The following is a 14,316-nucleotide window of genomic DNA, read 5'->3' on the forward strand; positions in this document are numbered from 1 at the left end:
CTCTTATTCACAAAACCTGTTGACTTTTAAATTGTTCAGGGTTATGGATTTTTTTTTTTGTTTGCCCCCCCCCAAAAAAAAATAATTTGCATCAGAAGGGACCCGTAATATTTAAAACTTTATATATATATAATTTATTGCATTTGATTAATTCAATTTAGAAACAATTCTTTTCATGACACCACCTTTTTTTCCCCTGAGCTCTCATTAAAAGGAAAAAAAAATACATTTTATTTTATTAAAAAAAAGATATATCTATATTCTTTACCACAAATGCATTAAACGGCTTCATCACATGGGTTGGACTTATGCCTAAAGTTTTTAGGGAGAATCTTTGCCAAGTCATTACTGTCTGTCTGCTGTCTCAGGTACTCTTAAATCAGGGATTTTTTTATTGCCAGGTTGCCATGGCAAACCAAATGTAGTATTTATATGCAATGAGCTGTAGGATTTTTTTGTATTTGTAAAAAAAAAAAATGTACATTTGTAAAGATTTCTTTTTTTTTGTTTAGGTTTGGTTTTGTTCTTTGTTTTGGTGTATTTTTTTTTTTCAAACATGATAAATAAAGAAATATAAAATTTAAACAGTTTTGGGGGTTTTTTTGTTCAAAATGTCTCGGCTGCATCTTCTAATGCCGCCAATACCTGAGTTCTGAAATTTAATTCAAAAGGTTGAACGAAAATATTGTATGAAACGTTTATGAATTGCAGCCATTTTCATACACAGTCCCCTTATATCAGAGGCCCAAATGTAATTGGACAAATCAACACAATCATAAACAAAATGTTCATTTTTTAATACTTTGTCGAGAATCTTTTGCAGAAAATGACTGCTTGAAGTCTGGAACCCATGGACATCACCAAACGGGTTTCCTCCTGATGCTTTGCCGGCAATGACTGCAGCTGTCCTTAGTTTGTTTACGAGTCTTTCTACCTTAAGTTTTGTCTTCAGCAAGTGATATTCATGCTTGACCTGGTTGACATCAGGTGATTGACTAAAAAACTCCCAAGTTGCTTGCGCAGTATGTTTCGGGTCATTGTCCATCTGTGCGGTGAAGCGCCGTCCAATCAACAATAATAAATGAGGCCGAATCTGAACAATATATCCTTACACACTTCGGAATTCATCCGGCTGCTTCTGTCACATCATCGTTAAACACAAGTGACCCAGTGCCATTGGAAGCCATGCATGCCCACGCCATCACGCTGCCTCCACCGTGTATTATAGATGTTGCACGATTTCTTCCTATCATTCTGGTACAGAATTAGGCTGGCTTCTTTAAAGTGGTGAACCCTCTGTATTTGCTCTTGTGAAGTCTTCTCTTTATGGTAGACTTGGATGATGATGTGCCTTCCTCCTGGAGAGTGTTCTTCACTTGGCTGGATGTTGCGAAGGGGTTTTTCCACCACTGTTGTCTTCCGTTGACGTCCAGGCGTTCTATTTCTCTCGGAATGTACTAAACGGTTGATTTGACCGCTTCTAATGTTCCTGCTATCTCTCTGATGGACTTTTTTCTTTTTTTGAACCCTAAGGATGCCCTGTTTCATTTGCATTGAGAGCTCCCTTGACCGTATGTTGTATGTTCGCAGCAACAGCTTCCAAATATGAATACAACACCTTTTACCTGCTTAATTGATGAAGAAATAACGAGGGAAAAGCCCATACCGGTCCATGAAACAGCTTTTGAGTCAATTGCCCAATTACTTTTGGTCCCTTTTAAAAAGAGGGGGCTACATATTAAAGAGCTGCAATTCCTAAACCCTTCCTCCAATTGGGACGTGAATACGCTCAGAGGTGAGAGACTGCGATTTAAGCCCATATTCCTTATTTAACTGTAACTTGAATTTATTTTGGTACTTTTTTTTGGTGTCTAAATATTTCCAGCCCCAACTCTGTGTGTATGTGGACAGTGTATATATGTGTGTGTATGTGCAGGTGTTTGTAAGGACCGTGTATCTCATATGTGTAAGGTATTTCCTCTACCAGCGGCCGTGGAGGAACCGTTGGCTCGTGGCAATCTTACCTCTTCCAGCAGAAGTCTCGAGTGTTACTTAGAACCTCCAGTGGGGTAAAGTAGCCATTAACATTCTATCAGCGACCGGTTGAGGTTCTTCCTTCATAACCAGCCCATTGAACAGAGTCACAGATGGGTGGCAGTTTGTCCAAGAGGGCGATCTGTCCACCGATCCTGCCCTGGACCTGCATTAGCCAGAATATTTCGCTGGCTGGTATTCCTATATAAAATTGCCATGTAGCTCTCGTCTGCATCAGACACTTACGTCAATTTGTCTTCGTTGCTCCAAACGTACAGCTTCCATACGATGGGGATAATATATCAGGAACAATTCCGTTCTGCATAATTTTGCCCATTTGTTTTCACGGCCTGGCTGCTGCTAGGGCGGGAAATTATCCCGGTCATAAATGTGTCTTTACAGAAAAAGGGGGCTATTTAGAGAATAAAAGTAAAGCCGCATGTACTATATGATTGCCTTGATAATCCCGGTACACGTGTAAACAGATGCACAATTACGAGCATTGTGATAAAATGTGTTGCCGCTAATTCGGATGAGCCGCTGTTGACGTGTAACGATCCGTCCCGAAATAGAAATCCGCCATTGTTCAGGCGACGGCATCTGCGGATGAATAATGATCTATTGTGCACAAAGACGGTTTTAACTGGTCTCTCGGAACTGATGAGGATAATGTGATGCTTTGCAACAATGTATGCGATGCTCTGGATAGGGTGGGATCTGCGCGTGCGAGACGCGGGTCCGTCAGAACTCCAGCGATGATCAGAAGTGTTTCAATGACGAAAGTACGAACCGTACTTTTTATAATGATTGGAGTGGGACGTGAACATAAAATGGCTTTTCTGTAGCCAAAAAAAATCCAGATGTCTACATAGATGCCATAGAAACTCTGTGCAATGGCAACGGCCAATCAATCTACTAAACATAATTATAATATAAGAAGATAATATATAGATGAGGAGACCCGCAGTGTAGCCCACCCAGCTTCACTTACAGGGTTCTTATTTCCTTATCTTATTATTTTCCATAAAGTATAGGTGCATAAAATTAACAATTTTTGGGGGGGTACTTGTTTTTTGGGTTTTTTTTGCATTTTGCTAGGATTTTGGGTCACTGATATTCATGTTCTGCTTTCATACCTCCCAACAGTCCAACTTTACGCCGGACTGTCCCTCTAGGTAGGGCAATGTTTGGAATACAATCATTTATGACGAAGAGAAGAGGTAGAAAAAGCTTTCTTGTTGTTCTATCACTATGCATTATGAAGGGCCAATCACTGTGAGCTTCTTCTGCAAGAGGAACTTGTCCGGCCCTGTATAAGGCATAGTTAAATAAATACGCGAGCTTGAAATCCATCTCACTGAGTGAGCTATTCATTCTACAGGGCCAGCTCAACCCTTCTGCAGGAGAAACATGCCAGGGATGGCCCTTCATAATGCATAATGAAGTTTGCTAATCCTGCAAACTCAGCCGCTAACTCACTGTTTAGTGAATAGGAGTAAATAGAGAATTTCAGCCAACTAAGTCTTTACCTGGCCACGGCGGGGGGGGGGGGGGAACACAACAGAGCCTGTATGTTATTCTGTTAAATTATACCCTGTTTTATCTAAAATGCCCCCGTTAACTCTTTTTTTCCCCCACCATTCTAAGCAGCGGAATTGACATCCCAAGCATTTAAAGGGACAGATACAACAGGCGTCTATAAACAACAAAAGACTTTGTAAAGCACTAAATTACTCCATTAAACCCGATTACAGCTTGTGTTTTTTGCTTTTCCGTCACTTGTTTTGGAGATATTTGGTTTAAAGCCAAGGGATTATTTTACCTCCAGGGAGATAAGATTTTGGGCAAAAAAAACAACAAAACAACTAGTTTCCGGTTACTGGCGCCTCTTCGCTCCCCTTCACCCCTATAGAGTGTTTCTAAACTGTCGCCAAAGCGGGGCAATGGCTAACTAAATGAGTGCAGCAATAGCGGGGAATAATCCAGCATTTGGGACACCTCCGCTTTTATATTCTCAGAGTTCTATGATGGGCCCACGCTCGGCTTTTTAGGATCAGTGGCACCTAATTCTTTTGGGCCACTAACCCGAATCCCCCATACATTTACAACGAGGGGCAATGTGTACATTTAAAGGGACCGCTCGGATATAATATGCATTAAAGTGCCTATAATAGCTGGAGCGTCCCTTTAAATGACCCATTAATGTCAATTTCAAGGAGTGTCCTAATTAATTAATTAAGCGCCCGATGACACCATGAGCCCCCCCCCCCACTGAAACTCATTAAGATAATTGATGACCCGATCAGATATTTTTCGTCTCTCCCCTTTTCTTGCCGTGGCGTTGTGGCTTCCCCTCGGGTTTTTAGCGCCCGTCACCCGCCGTGCGATCGAATTAAATAGACCTCGGGTACTAAACGCTATTAAAGGAAAACACAGCGCGGATCCCGGTATTTGATGAAATGTCGAAGAGTTATAATCTCTTTGATCGAGGAAGGTCCTGTTACCGCTTTGTGATAAAAAGAGCCGTTTTATTGCTTTTTGTTACATGGATATGAAGTCCTTTTGCCGTTGTATTGCTTTAAAGGGACTTCTTTATTTTTATATATTTTTTTGTTTATATATTTTATTTTTATATCAATGATATTTTTTTAATCAGATCTTATAGATTTACAACTTTTTATCTAATCTTTTTTGTTGGAAATGTTATCTGCCGTACAATATCTATATGCAAAAACATGTCATTTCCCCCCCCCCTCCCTACATAGTGTCCCTTAAAAAAAATAAAATAAAAAAATACACATTTCTGTCTTCTTGGAAATTAAAGTATTCTGTCAAGTGGCCTTTAAAGTAATAATTTTTTTTATCTATATTGGCAGGTATTCTCAACAGCAAGGCCATCAGCTTCCACGGAGTTAACCGATTTCGCTGATTTGTAAGGGAAAAAAGTAACCTCTGTAGGTAGTTTTAATAAATAAATAAATAAATATAGGTTTTTTTTTGTTAAAAAGCTGGATTTTGGGACACGTCCCCTTTAAGCGCCTGCTGAATAATGAAAGCCCATGGATAAAAATACCGGCCTTGGGTATAAAGAATTCCGATTCCGATCGGCCTGTCCTCTTCTTAAAAATAGATTTCACAGGTTGTTTTTATGTTAAAACCCGTGTGTTATGACACGATAAAAAATTGTTTATGTATGTCCTCTAACGACTGCGATATTGGCAGGAGTTCCCGGCTAATCTCTCTCATTCCGGTATCCAGGCAATACAGCGGAGTGATGTCACTTCTGACATCATCGGTGACACACTTGTTTACTGTACAGCTGTTTTCACGACGTGAGCAAGTAAAGCCAGCTTTGAGAAAGTTCCTCTTCCGAAAGGATAATTTCTGAGTAATTAGGGTTCATTTAGTCCGTAAATAGGCATAGGACGTGGCTGCGCGAAAAGCATCGGTCGGCTTCCTGCAAGATGTTTGTGAAAAAGAGGAGAGATAATTTACTAATTGCTTTAAAAACAAAAATTACTTTTTTTGAGTTTTAATGTTCTCATGCCCTCCGTTGTGGTGGGACTCGAGCAGACTTTCCGTTGGAGGACATATATTTATTGGTAATGCGCCGTACTGGTGCAAAATCTTCTCACTATAGAATCCCCCCTCTGATTGGACGATGCCATTGGTCGCAAAAAAAAAAAAAACTTTTAAAACTTTGTGACAAAACAGAAAATATCTGACCTAAAAAACAAAATGACTAACAGTGTTTACAATTTTATATATATGTTATTATTTTAATTTTTAGTTAAATGTCACTGTATTTGACATTTCTCGTTACCATGGATACCGACGGGTATTAGTGTTCACATCGCCAAAGGTTCTCATGCACTAAGTATTTTATATTTAGCGTTATCAGCGTCGGACGCGGTTTTACAAACAAAATCTGAAATCTTTTTATTGGACCAACTTCTTGTACAAATTTCATGAAGCCGTTGAGTAAGCAAATCACGACATTCCGCTCCCAGATTATTATTATTATTATCTTTTATTTACATAGCGCCAACAATTTACGCAGCGCTTTCACCGATACATTCTATTAAAGCAAATATGCCGTTTTATGATCTGCGCGCGGGGGGTAAATAAGGACTCGCCGGTTTAATGGGCACGATAGTAAAATCAGGAATTTGGGGTAGAGTTTCACGAAAGAACAGCCCGTCTTTGTGAATGAATAATAATGTGCTGTCTCTTTTGTGAGATGTATAGTAAGCGTCATTGTGTCGGGGCCTGAACTGATACAAAAGATCATCTCTGACCTCAAATGGCAACAGAATGACATAAATATCATCATAAATATGGACCAATGTGCAAGGGAGGACCTGAGCGCTGGCCTAGGCCTAAGGGACTTGTCAGCGTCCCTTTCTCCATTGGGGGAGCACTCTAAGGGGTTAAAGGGAGAGTGGGATAGAGGGTTGCTCTTTCTCCCCTCCTGAAAGAGTTCTGTATTAATAACTTATAACAGGTGCACAGAAAGGATCCAGTACTGATGTAGATACTAAATGCCTAAATCTCTTGTAAATATAGACCACCTGCTGGTTATTTGTGGAATTACAACTGACACACATTAAAAGGCTGCGGGTAGTGGTCCAAATATTTAAATCAGAGACATATAGGGGCCAAATGTCTTGCTGCCCCCATTGGTCATTGGTCCGTGTTACTTGATACTGAGGATTCTGAGGCATGAAATTGTAAGCCTCCAGGCACCGCTTAACCCCGGATCAATCTGAATAGACTGCGGACTGCGTTACACGAGACATCATACAACCCATGACCGGTCAAAAAAATAAATAATAATATTATATATATATGTATAAACACCCATGAACAGCCCCCAGCTCCCACCTCCATTGGCTGGTCTTATGTAGCGATTGCAAGACAGGATTGGGCATTGAGGGCTCTGGGGGCTTTTTATGGGGTCCTCAAGCATTTCCCCCCGGTTTGGGCACCTGAAATGTTGAACATGGTTAGAGAAGGGGCTGCGGAAGGACCCTGTGCAGCCTCCTTGTCATGTACTGAAGAAGAACGCTGGGGTACGCGGTCATATCGGAACATGGCGAGGTGGTCACGGTGGATCTGGTGTTGAGGTCCGAGCTGCAGAAGACAGACGAGATCCTTTCATCTCATTGTATGGCCCATGATCCCTATCGCCCGACAGAACCTTTAAATCAGGACTGTCCTGCTTAAACAGGACACACGGAAGGAATGGCCGGGGCTTCTTAGTGTAAAACTAGTCCCTTTAAACATTTCCTACTAATTGTAATATCATTATTAGTTACCACATCCCTGACTTAGTTTTGTACACGTTTGACCCCTTTGTGCAGTGACATGGCCCTAGATACAGCCCTTTAAGTCCAAAACGGGGCATGGATACTCTACTCAACCTGTAGGGGGCAGCGTTGTGTCTTACACCCTGCGTGTGTGAAATGTGTTTTTGGCTGCTACATTTCTGGGCTGGGAATTTAACCTGCCCATCGCCTCTACACAGTCAAAAGCTCCAAGGAATAATACAAACCTCTGCTGGCATATAATGTCTGTACCCTGTTCCCAGAACAGCATCTGCCCAAAGTATTATTTTTAAATAAATCAAAACACGAGCCACGCAGGTAGGACACTCCAGCACTTTTAGACAAATGACATGTGAGAGGTCCCCTTAAATTTATTTGGTGCCCCTTTCCGGTCTCCGCAGATCCCCCTGTACCCAAATGCCCTTTTCCCGACCCACCAGCTATTTTTCCACGCAGAAGATATGTTCAGCCAAAAAACATCTCCCGGCACGAGATAAACTTACCGCCTGTCAGCTCCAGCCAATCAGCGGCGAGAGTCATCAACCCCTCTGAGGAGCCAGGGAGCTGCCGCTTCTCCCTAAGACAAGCACTTTCATTTTACTCTCTTTAATCATTTTAAAGAATTCACATGAAACTACTTTAACATGCATTGTTCTTTGGAGAGGCTGCCTGGAGCATTAAACTGCCCCTTTAACCTGTTTTCCATGCTAAGATATCGAGACATTTCGGTTAGGCTGTCCCAGAATGTCCCTTAATCCGTGCGACTTCCATGGCAGGCAGCCCTGTTTGCTTAACGCTGATGTCACCGCAGTGAGTCACACACACACACACGCTTATGCCAAGCACAGTGTAGACATTGGACGATACGTTCTTTACTCCTCCAAAAGCTGTGCCCAGGTGAAAGTTAAGTACAGGTGTTCATACCTTTGCCTCACGTCAAACAGTACAGAGGATTCTGACGGCTAAGAAATAAGCACTTGATTCGTTTGTTCAGCCTTGAATGCGATGCTCGGCGGTGGCCCCCCCCTCCAAGTTGATTTTTTAAATATAAACCTTTGTTTTTTACTCTCTGCTTCAGATAATTACCCCCCCCCTCGCTGCTGTCCGAGTACCGTCTCCAATAAACGCTCATAAATGGAATACATGATTAGCCGACTTGGCATTCTTTATTATTATTATTAGAACTGGTTTTCAGTTTGTTCTCCCAGCGTCACGAGAGGGGAGAATGTTTTGCAGACTCTCTCTGAAATAGTCCAGTGTTTGGGTCCGGATAACAAATAGTCATTAAAGCGGTGTCTGTAGGTGAGCCCGCGGGCTCAGGTTACTGGCGTTTCTATGCATTATGAAGGGCCAAGTTGCTCCTGCAAGTTTAGTTGATCCAGTGAGGTATCTAGGTTGCCCTTAGTGCCCTCGGTTTGACCCAACCACCCTTCACAGGGTCCCAACAGCCCATGGAGCACCGAGGAGCCTGATTGTCCAATAGGGTAATCTCCCCCAAGTTATGCAGGAGAGGAACCGGAACTGCTGCCCTAGTCAGCCTAGTGAAGAATATGCCCCTGGTAGATCAGTGAAACCCCCTGAACATCCGGTCACCGCACCAGGACTTGTTCAGGGCCAGCTTGGCCCTTCTTGCCAGTGGTGGCTCTTACTAATGCAGAACGATGTTGGTGAATTTAAACTGTTACTCTCCTACCGATTCCTTCTTTAGTGAATAAACCCAAGTGGGATCTATTCAGAGCTGGCCTTGTTCCAGGCAGTTGGGGGTGCAGAAGTTGGTCTGGTATCTGCCAGGGGTGCTTCGGAAGCGTCCAAAATGCATGGAGGACATGACACAATGTATAAACATGTGACATGGTATGTGAGTATGTCGCGTGACAAAGGGGCTTCTTGCTTGGGGCGCCCTGTGGTTGAGGATCGGCATTGGTTCTACTCACCGAATGCTGAGTTGCCCCAAGTTAACATATATTTATTATCAATATTATATATATTATAATATAATATATTATTATAATACATTAAATATATATAATATTTCATACAATATAATTGACACCATGGCATTTATAAATGGCACTACCGGCCTGTATCCGTATGAATGACATGAGAAGCGGAGGATATAATCCCGCCACGCAGGCCGCTGCGTTTATCTAATCAGTATTTTTACATATTTATGAATAATATGCACCGCGCTCAGTGATGGGATTCAGCGCTTTTTCATTTAATGACCAATTTTTCCTAGAATTTATCGCAATGAAGAGAAATCTGGAGCAAAGTACTTTATAAATTGTTGCATATATTGCAAAAAGCCAACACGTTTTAAGATTGCAGCATCTCTCTCACTCTCTCTCTCTCACTCACTCTTCCCCTCTCTCCCCTCTCTTTCTCTCTCTCTCTCTCTTCCTTTCTCTACTTCTCTCTGTCTCTATTCTCTCTGTCTATTGCTCTCTCTCCGTTCCCCACACTCTCCCCCCTCTCTTCCTTTCTCTCTATCTCTCTCTCTCTCACACACACACACACACACACACACTTTCCCTCTCTCTTTTCCTCTCTCTTTCTCTCTCTCTGTCTCTTTCAGTCTCTCTCCCCCCCCTCTCTCTCTCTCCTTTTCTCTCTTCCCCACACTCTCTCTATTCCCCACACTCTCCCCCTCTCTTCATTTCTCTCTATTTCTCTCTCTCCCACTTTCCTTCTCTCTGTCTCTTTCAGTCTCTCCCCCCTCTCTCCCTCTCTTTCTATCTCTCGCCCTTCCTTTCTCTCCCTTCCTCTCGCTCTATTCCTCCATCTCTCTCTCTCTCTTCTTTTCTCTCTCCCTTTCTCTCTCTCTCTCTCTCTCCCCCCCTTTCTTCCTCTCTCTCTTCCTCTCTCTCTCTCTCTCTCGCTCCCTCCCTCTCTCCCTCTCTCTTATATATATAATTTGTTACTCCGAGTTTAGAACATGTCCTCCATCTCTCTCTCTCTCTTCTTTTCTCTCTCCCTTTCTCTCTCTCCCCCCTTTCTTCCTTTCTCTCTTCCTCTCTCTCTCTCCCTCTCTCCCTCTCTCCCTCTCTCTTATATATATAATTTGTTACTCCGAGTTTAGAACATGTCCTCCATATTCATCAAACCATAAGAAAAGATGGCTTTGTTTTGCTGAATGATTTAATAAAGAATAAATATATCAGCTTTTAGACTCCGTGATGGGCTTGAAGTCGCCTCTGAGGTTTCTTCTGACCGCAGCGCTCTGTCGCTTCCTAATCTGATTTTGGGAATCTTTCATTCCATCTCTTAACCTCACTTTATATGAATCTGTAAAAATTAAACTCATATTTAAAATGGTGATTTGTTTCCATCTATATTAATGCACTGATTGCGTGATAAATCACAGAAAGGATTCTCTCGCAGAGCCTGGACTCTAAATGATAGAAAAGATAGATATTAAAGGTTTTAAAGGTCCGTAAATGTCATGAAATCGTTTTGATTATCGGGGTTATCGGATTTCTTTATCCTGTCTCGGAATGCTGTAGAAAGGTGGCTGCGGCAGCCTGTGGCAGGGTCAGCATTATCTCCTTACTACCCCCCCCCCCACAAAGACTGTCTGAACCAATCAACAACAATCAGCAACTTAAGTATAGAAGAGAGATGACTGGACAAGAATGAGTTAAGAAAGTTTTTTTTTAAGTTTGCTTACAATAATATCCTTTTTGAGTTTCAGGGAGGTACGGAAAGTAAAGAAAGGGTGGTAGATAAGAGGAACAGGCTCCCAGCAGAAGTGGTAGAGACCAATACAGTAAAGGAATTTAAACATGCGCAGGATAGGCATTTGGCTCTTGAAAGGTTTGAGTCTCTACAGCATGAAAAATGGTCAGACTAGATGGGCCGAATGGGTCAAATTTTGAATTTCTAAGAATTTCTAAGCGAAGTAACTTCGCCAGACGTATGAATGTCTGAGCTGGAGACTCCTGTGCTTCCTTGGTAAGGTGTAACACAGTAGCTTCTTCGTGTATTGAAAGCAGTGATTGCGTCTTCAATGACCTTTAATTTGTGTCTCATCTCCACCTCTCTCTTCTTTTTTTTTTTGTTGTTTTTTTTGTGTGAGATGATCCCGGTGACATCACGGCAGCCTCCCCGACAGCCTCCCCGGCAGCCTCCCCGGCAGCCTCCCCGGCAGATCTGTGCGGCTGAGGACAGGCAGCCTCGAAGCTCACACTTCATGCAGAAGGTGCGCAGGGAACATCTCCAAGACCCAGCAGAAAATGTACGTATACACCCCCAGTATCCCGTGACCGTGTAGTTAGTCCCTTTCCAATGCGGTACCCTTCGTATGACTATCATACATGTATCGAATCCTGTGTGTGCGTGTGATATGACTTTTGTTTTTAAACCTGTAACATGATACAATTATTTTTCTTGTTTTGTTTAACCCTTCAAGTGCTAAATATTTTTGCTGCAACACACCCGTCGCTCACCAACCACACACTCTCGAAGTAAAGCGGCATTTGGGGGGTAACATGGGGTCCAGTGGTTACTGGGTCTTCCATCTCCAGTAACCCCCTGGCGTGTATTTTTACACATTACAAATCCAAATCATTTCTTCCTGTGTTCATTTTATCAAGTGATCATAGTCGGTGTACGTTAGAGCGGCCAGCCCTAAAGGGGATCCTTATAAAAGTTAGATACATTAATCAAACCCACATAAAACTATAAAAAAAAACTTATATTAAAAAGTGACCTTCTGGCCACACATGTCCTGGCTCTTTAACTTTACAAAATGAGCCAAAATCTGGTTATTTGTTGTAAAACTAACTTCTTTTCTAAGTTCTAAGGGGGCTAATTACCTATACATTATTTAGGGCCCTGTTGGCCCACTTTTAGGAGATGACCCCCCCCCTCTTCGTATCCGTACTTGAAAACTTTTCAAATGAGCCGACTCTAAGCTTTTTCCCAACATTAACTCTTTAATGTCCCATCCCAAAGACTCTATGCTGTAGCAACCACACTTCTTCTGCCGATGGAGGTAAAAGATATTATCGATGGAATCAGATTGTGGTTGCCATCCGTTAAACGTTCTTCTTTATTTGCCCGTGTTCTATAAGGAGGTCTGATCATAAGGAGAAATTATTATTATATTAGCCGACTGTCCTTCACACCGATACTATCGAGACAAAAGCACAATTTGGGGATTTTTCTCTCCTTTCTCTTATTTCTTTATTTTAACCCTTTGTTATTAAATGGCTTAAATAATTCATTTAATGTGTGCCTTTTATATACATTCTTTGCCACATGGGAACCAAAAACAATGTTGCCATTATCCAAACCATGTAATAAGACGTTAACCTTCTCAGTTTGTGAAGGGTCAGCCCTGGGTCTTCTGGCTTCGTGTTTAATTAGTTGTACTAAAATCCCTATTCGCTATATGCCTTCCCGAAATACGTTACCACCCACCCCTGGCTCGCGAATGTTACCGAGCCTGTAAGGTTAGACACGTGACCGATTTAGCATATTATCTGTAAGCCAAGTGACTTAGTCAATATTTGCTAGGTCTGGGAGGAAAACTTTTAACAGCTTTAATTGACGCAATGTAGCCGAAGCCTTTAAGCCTTTAACTTAAAGACTGACTGATGAGAATAATACGTCTTTTGTCCTCCCGTGACAGATGTTCCAGGCAGCCTCGCGTGAAGATGAAGGACAGGCTTGAAGAGTTGAAGTACAGAGTCCGGGAAGACGACTCCTCGGAATTCGACGAGAGCTTGGCGTTTGACAATCCCGTCTACCACGAGGCGGAGGACAACGAGATGAACGTATTCTTCAAGGAAGTCTCCGGTCTCTCGTCGTCCGTGAAGAAGCTGAGACAACTGTCCGACTCCATCGAGAAGAAGCAGGAGGAGGTCCTGTGCAGCACCACGGAAACGGACATTTACGAAGGGAAGAAGGAGTTGAGCAGGATTAAAAATCTCTTGACTTCAGACGCTAAAGTTATCCAGTCTCACCTCAACAGAATGAAAGGTGCCTTGGGTCAAAGCGACAAAAGCTGGAAGGCCGAGCACCGCATTCGTCAAAGCCAGTTCACCGTCTTGTCCAACCGATACCGGGAGGTCATGACCCAACATTACATCAAGGAGACGAAGTATGTGGGGAAACTGAAGGAGCAGATCATGAGGCAGGCAGAGCTGGCCGGTTTGAACCTTCCAGAGGAGGAGATCAATCAGCTGATAGGGAGTCCGGTGGCTCCGCAGATTGTCGGACACGATTTGGAAATCCTCAAAGCCAAGCACCATCTGGCCATGGCGCAGGAGAGACACAAACAGCTTCTGGATCTGGAGGCTCAGATCACCGAACTCCACTCGCTTTTTCTCCAGATGGACATGTTGGTCTCGGAGCAGCAGGAGATTGTCAATAGCATTGAGTACAACGTGTTGAACACCATGGACTACATCTCGCAATCCAACGAACAAGTAAAGAAAGCGCTGAAATACGAGAGACAGTCCCGCGTCGCTGCTCTTTTCTCGGCGCTTTTGGGTCTATGTGCTTGCTGTACTTTCCTTTGCTGTGCGTCCAGAACCGTAAGATAAGAAATGTATCTCTGGAAGGCCAGTGCTGGCCGTTCATTACGTTGGTCCCTTGAGGGTCTTTGCATTCAGTATCTTAGGTTCTTCAATGTTAACTGCTATCTCATAAACCTAACTATATAGAGATAGATATATATTGATGACGCCCAGGCTGGTTGGAACTCAAGCTGTTACGTGGCATGATCCACCAGAACGCTGGGGAAGGATCACTTCTGTAAGTTAAAGTCCGTTTGACGCTTGTGGTTGACATGGCGGAACGCGTTATAGTGATGTTACGTTTATTTGTAACGCTCCGAAGTACATAGTAAGGTTTCTCTGGATGTTGCACAAATATGTTGATGACTGATGCGGAAGAAGATTGTAACTAAAGCAAATGCACGGTGCCGGTGGGAATCGTAGCATGCGGCCCT

General features: G+C 42.7%; 1 protein-coding gene across 1 annotated transcript; it reads left to right on the forward strand.

The window, feature by feature from the left end:
* Positions 1-11,485: 11,485 nt before the first annotated feature.
* On the forward strand, positions 11,486-13,909 carry LOC128503760 (syntaxin-1B-like). The gene is made up of 2 exons (XM_053473941.1): positions 11,486-11,595; positions 12,994-13,909. The coding sequence occupies exon 2, from the start codon at positions 13,019-13,021 to the stop codon at positions 13,907-13,909; it is 891 nt and encodes a 296-aa protein (XP_053329916.1). The 5' UTR covers positions 11,486-11,595; positions 12,994-13,018.
* Positions 13,910-14,316: the final 407 nt, after the last annotated feature.

This window comes from Spea bombifrons, chromosome 8 (assembly GCF_027358695.1).
Source record: "Spea bombifrons isolate aSpeBom1 chromosome 8, aSpeBom1.2.pri, whole genome shotgun sequence".
Classification (NCBI taxonomy): domain Eukaryota; kingdom Metazoa; phylum Chordata; class Amphibia; order Anura; family Pelobatidae; genus Spea; species Spea bombifrons.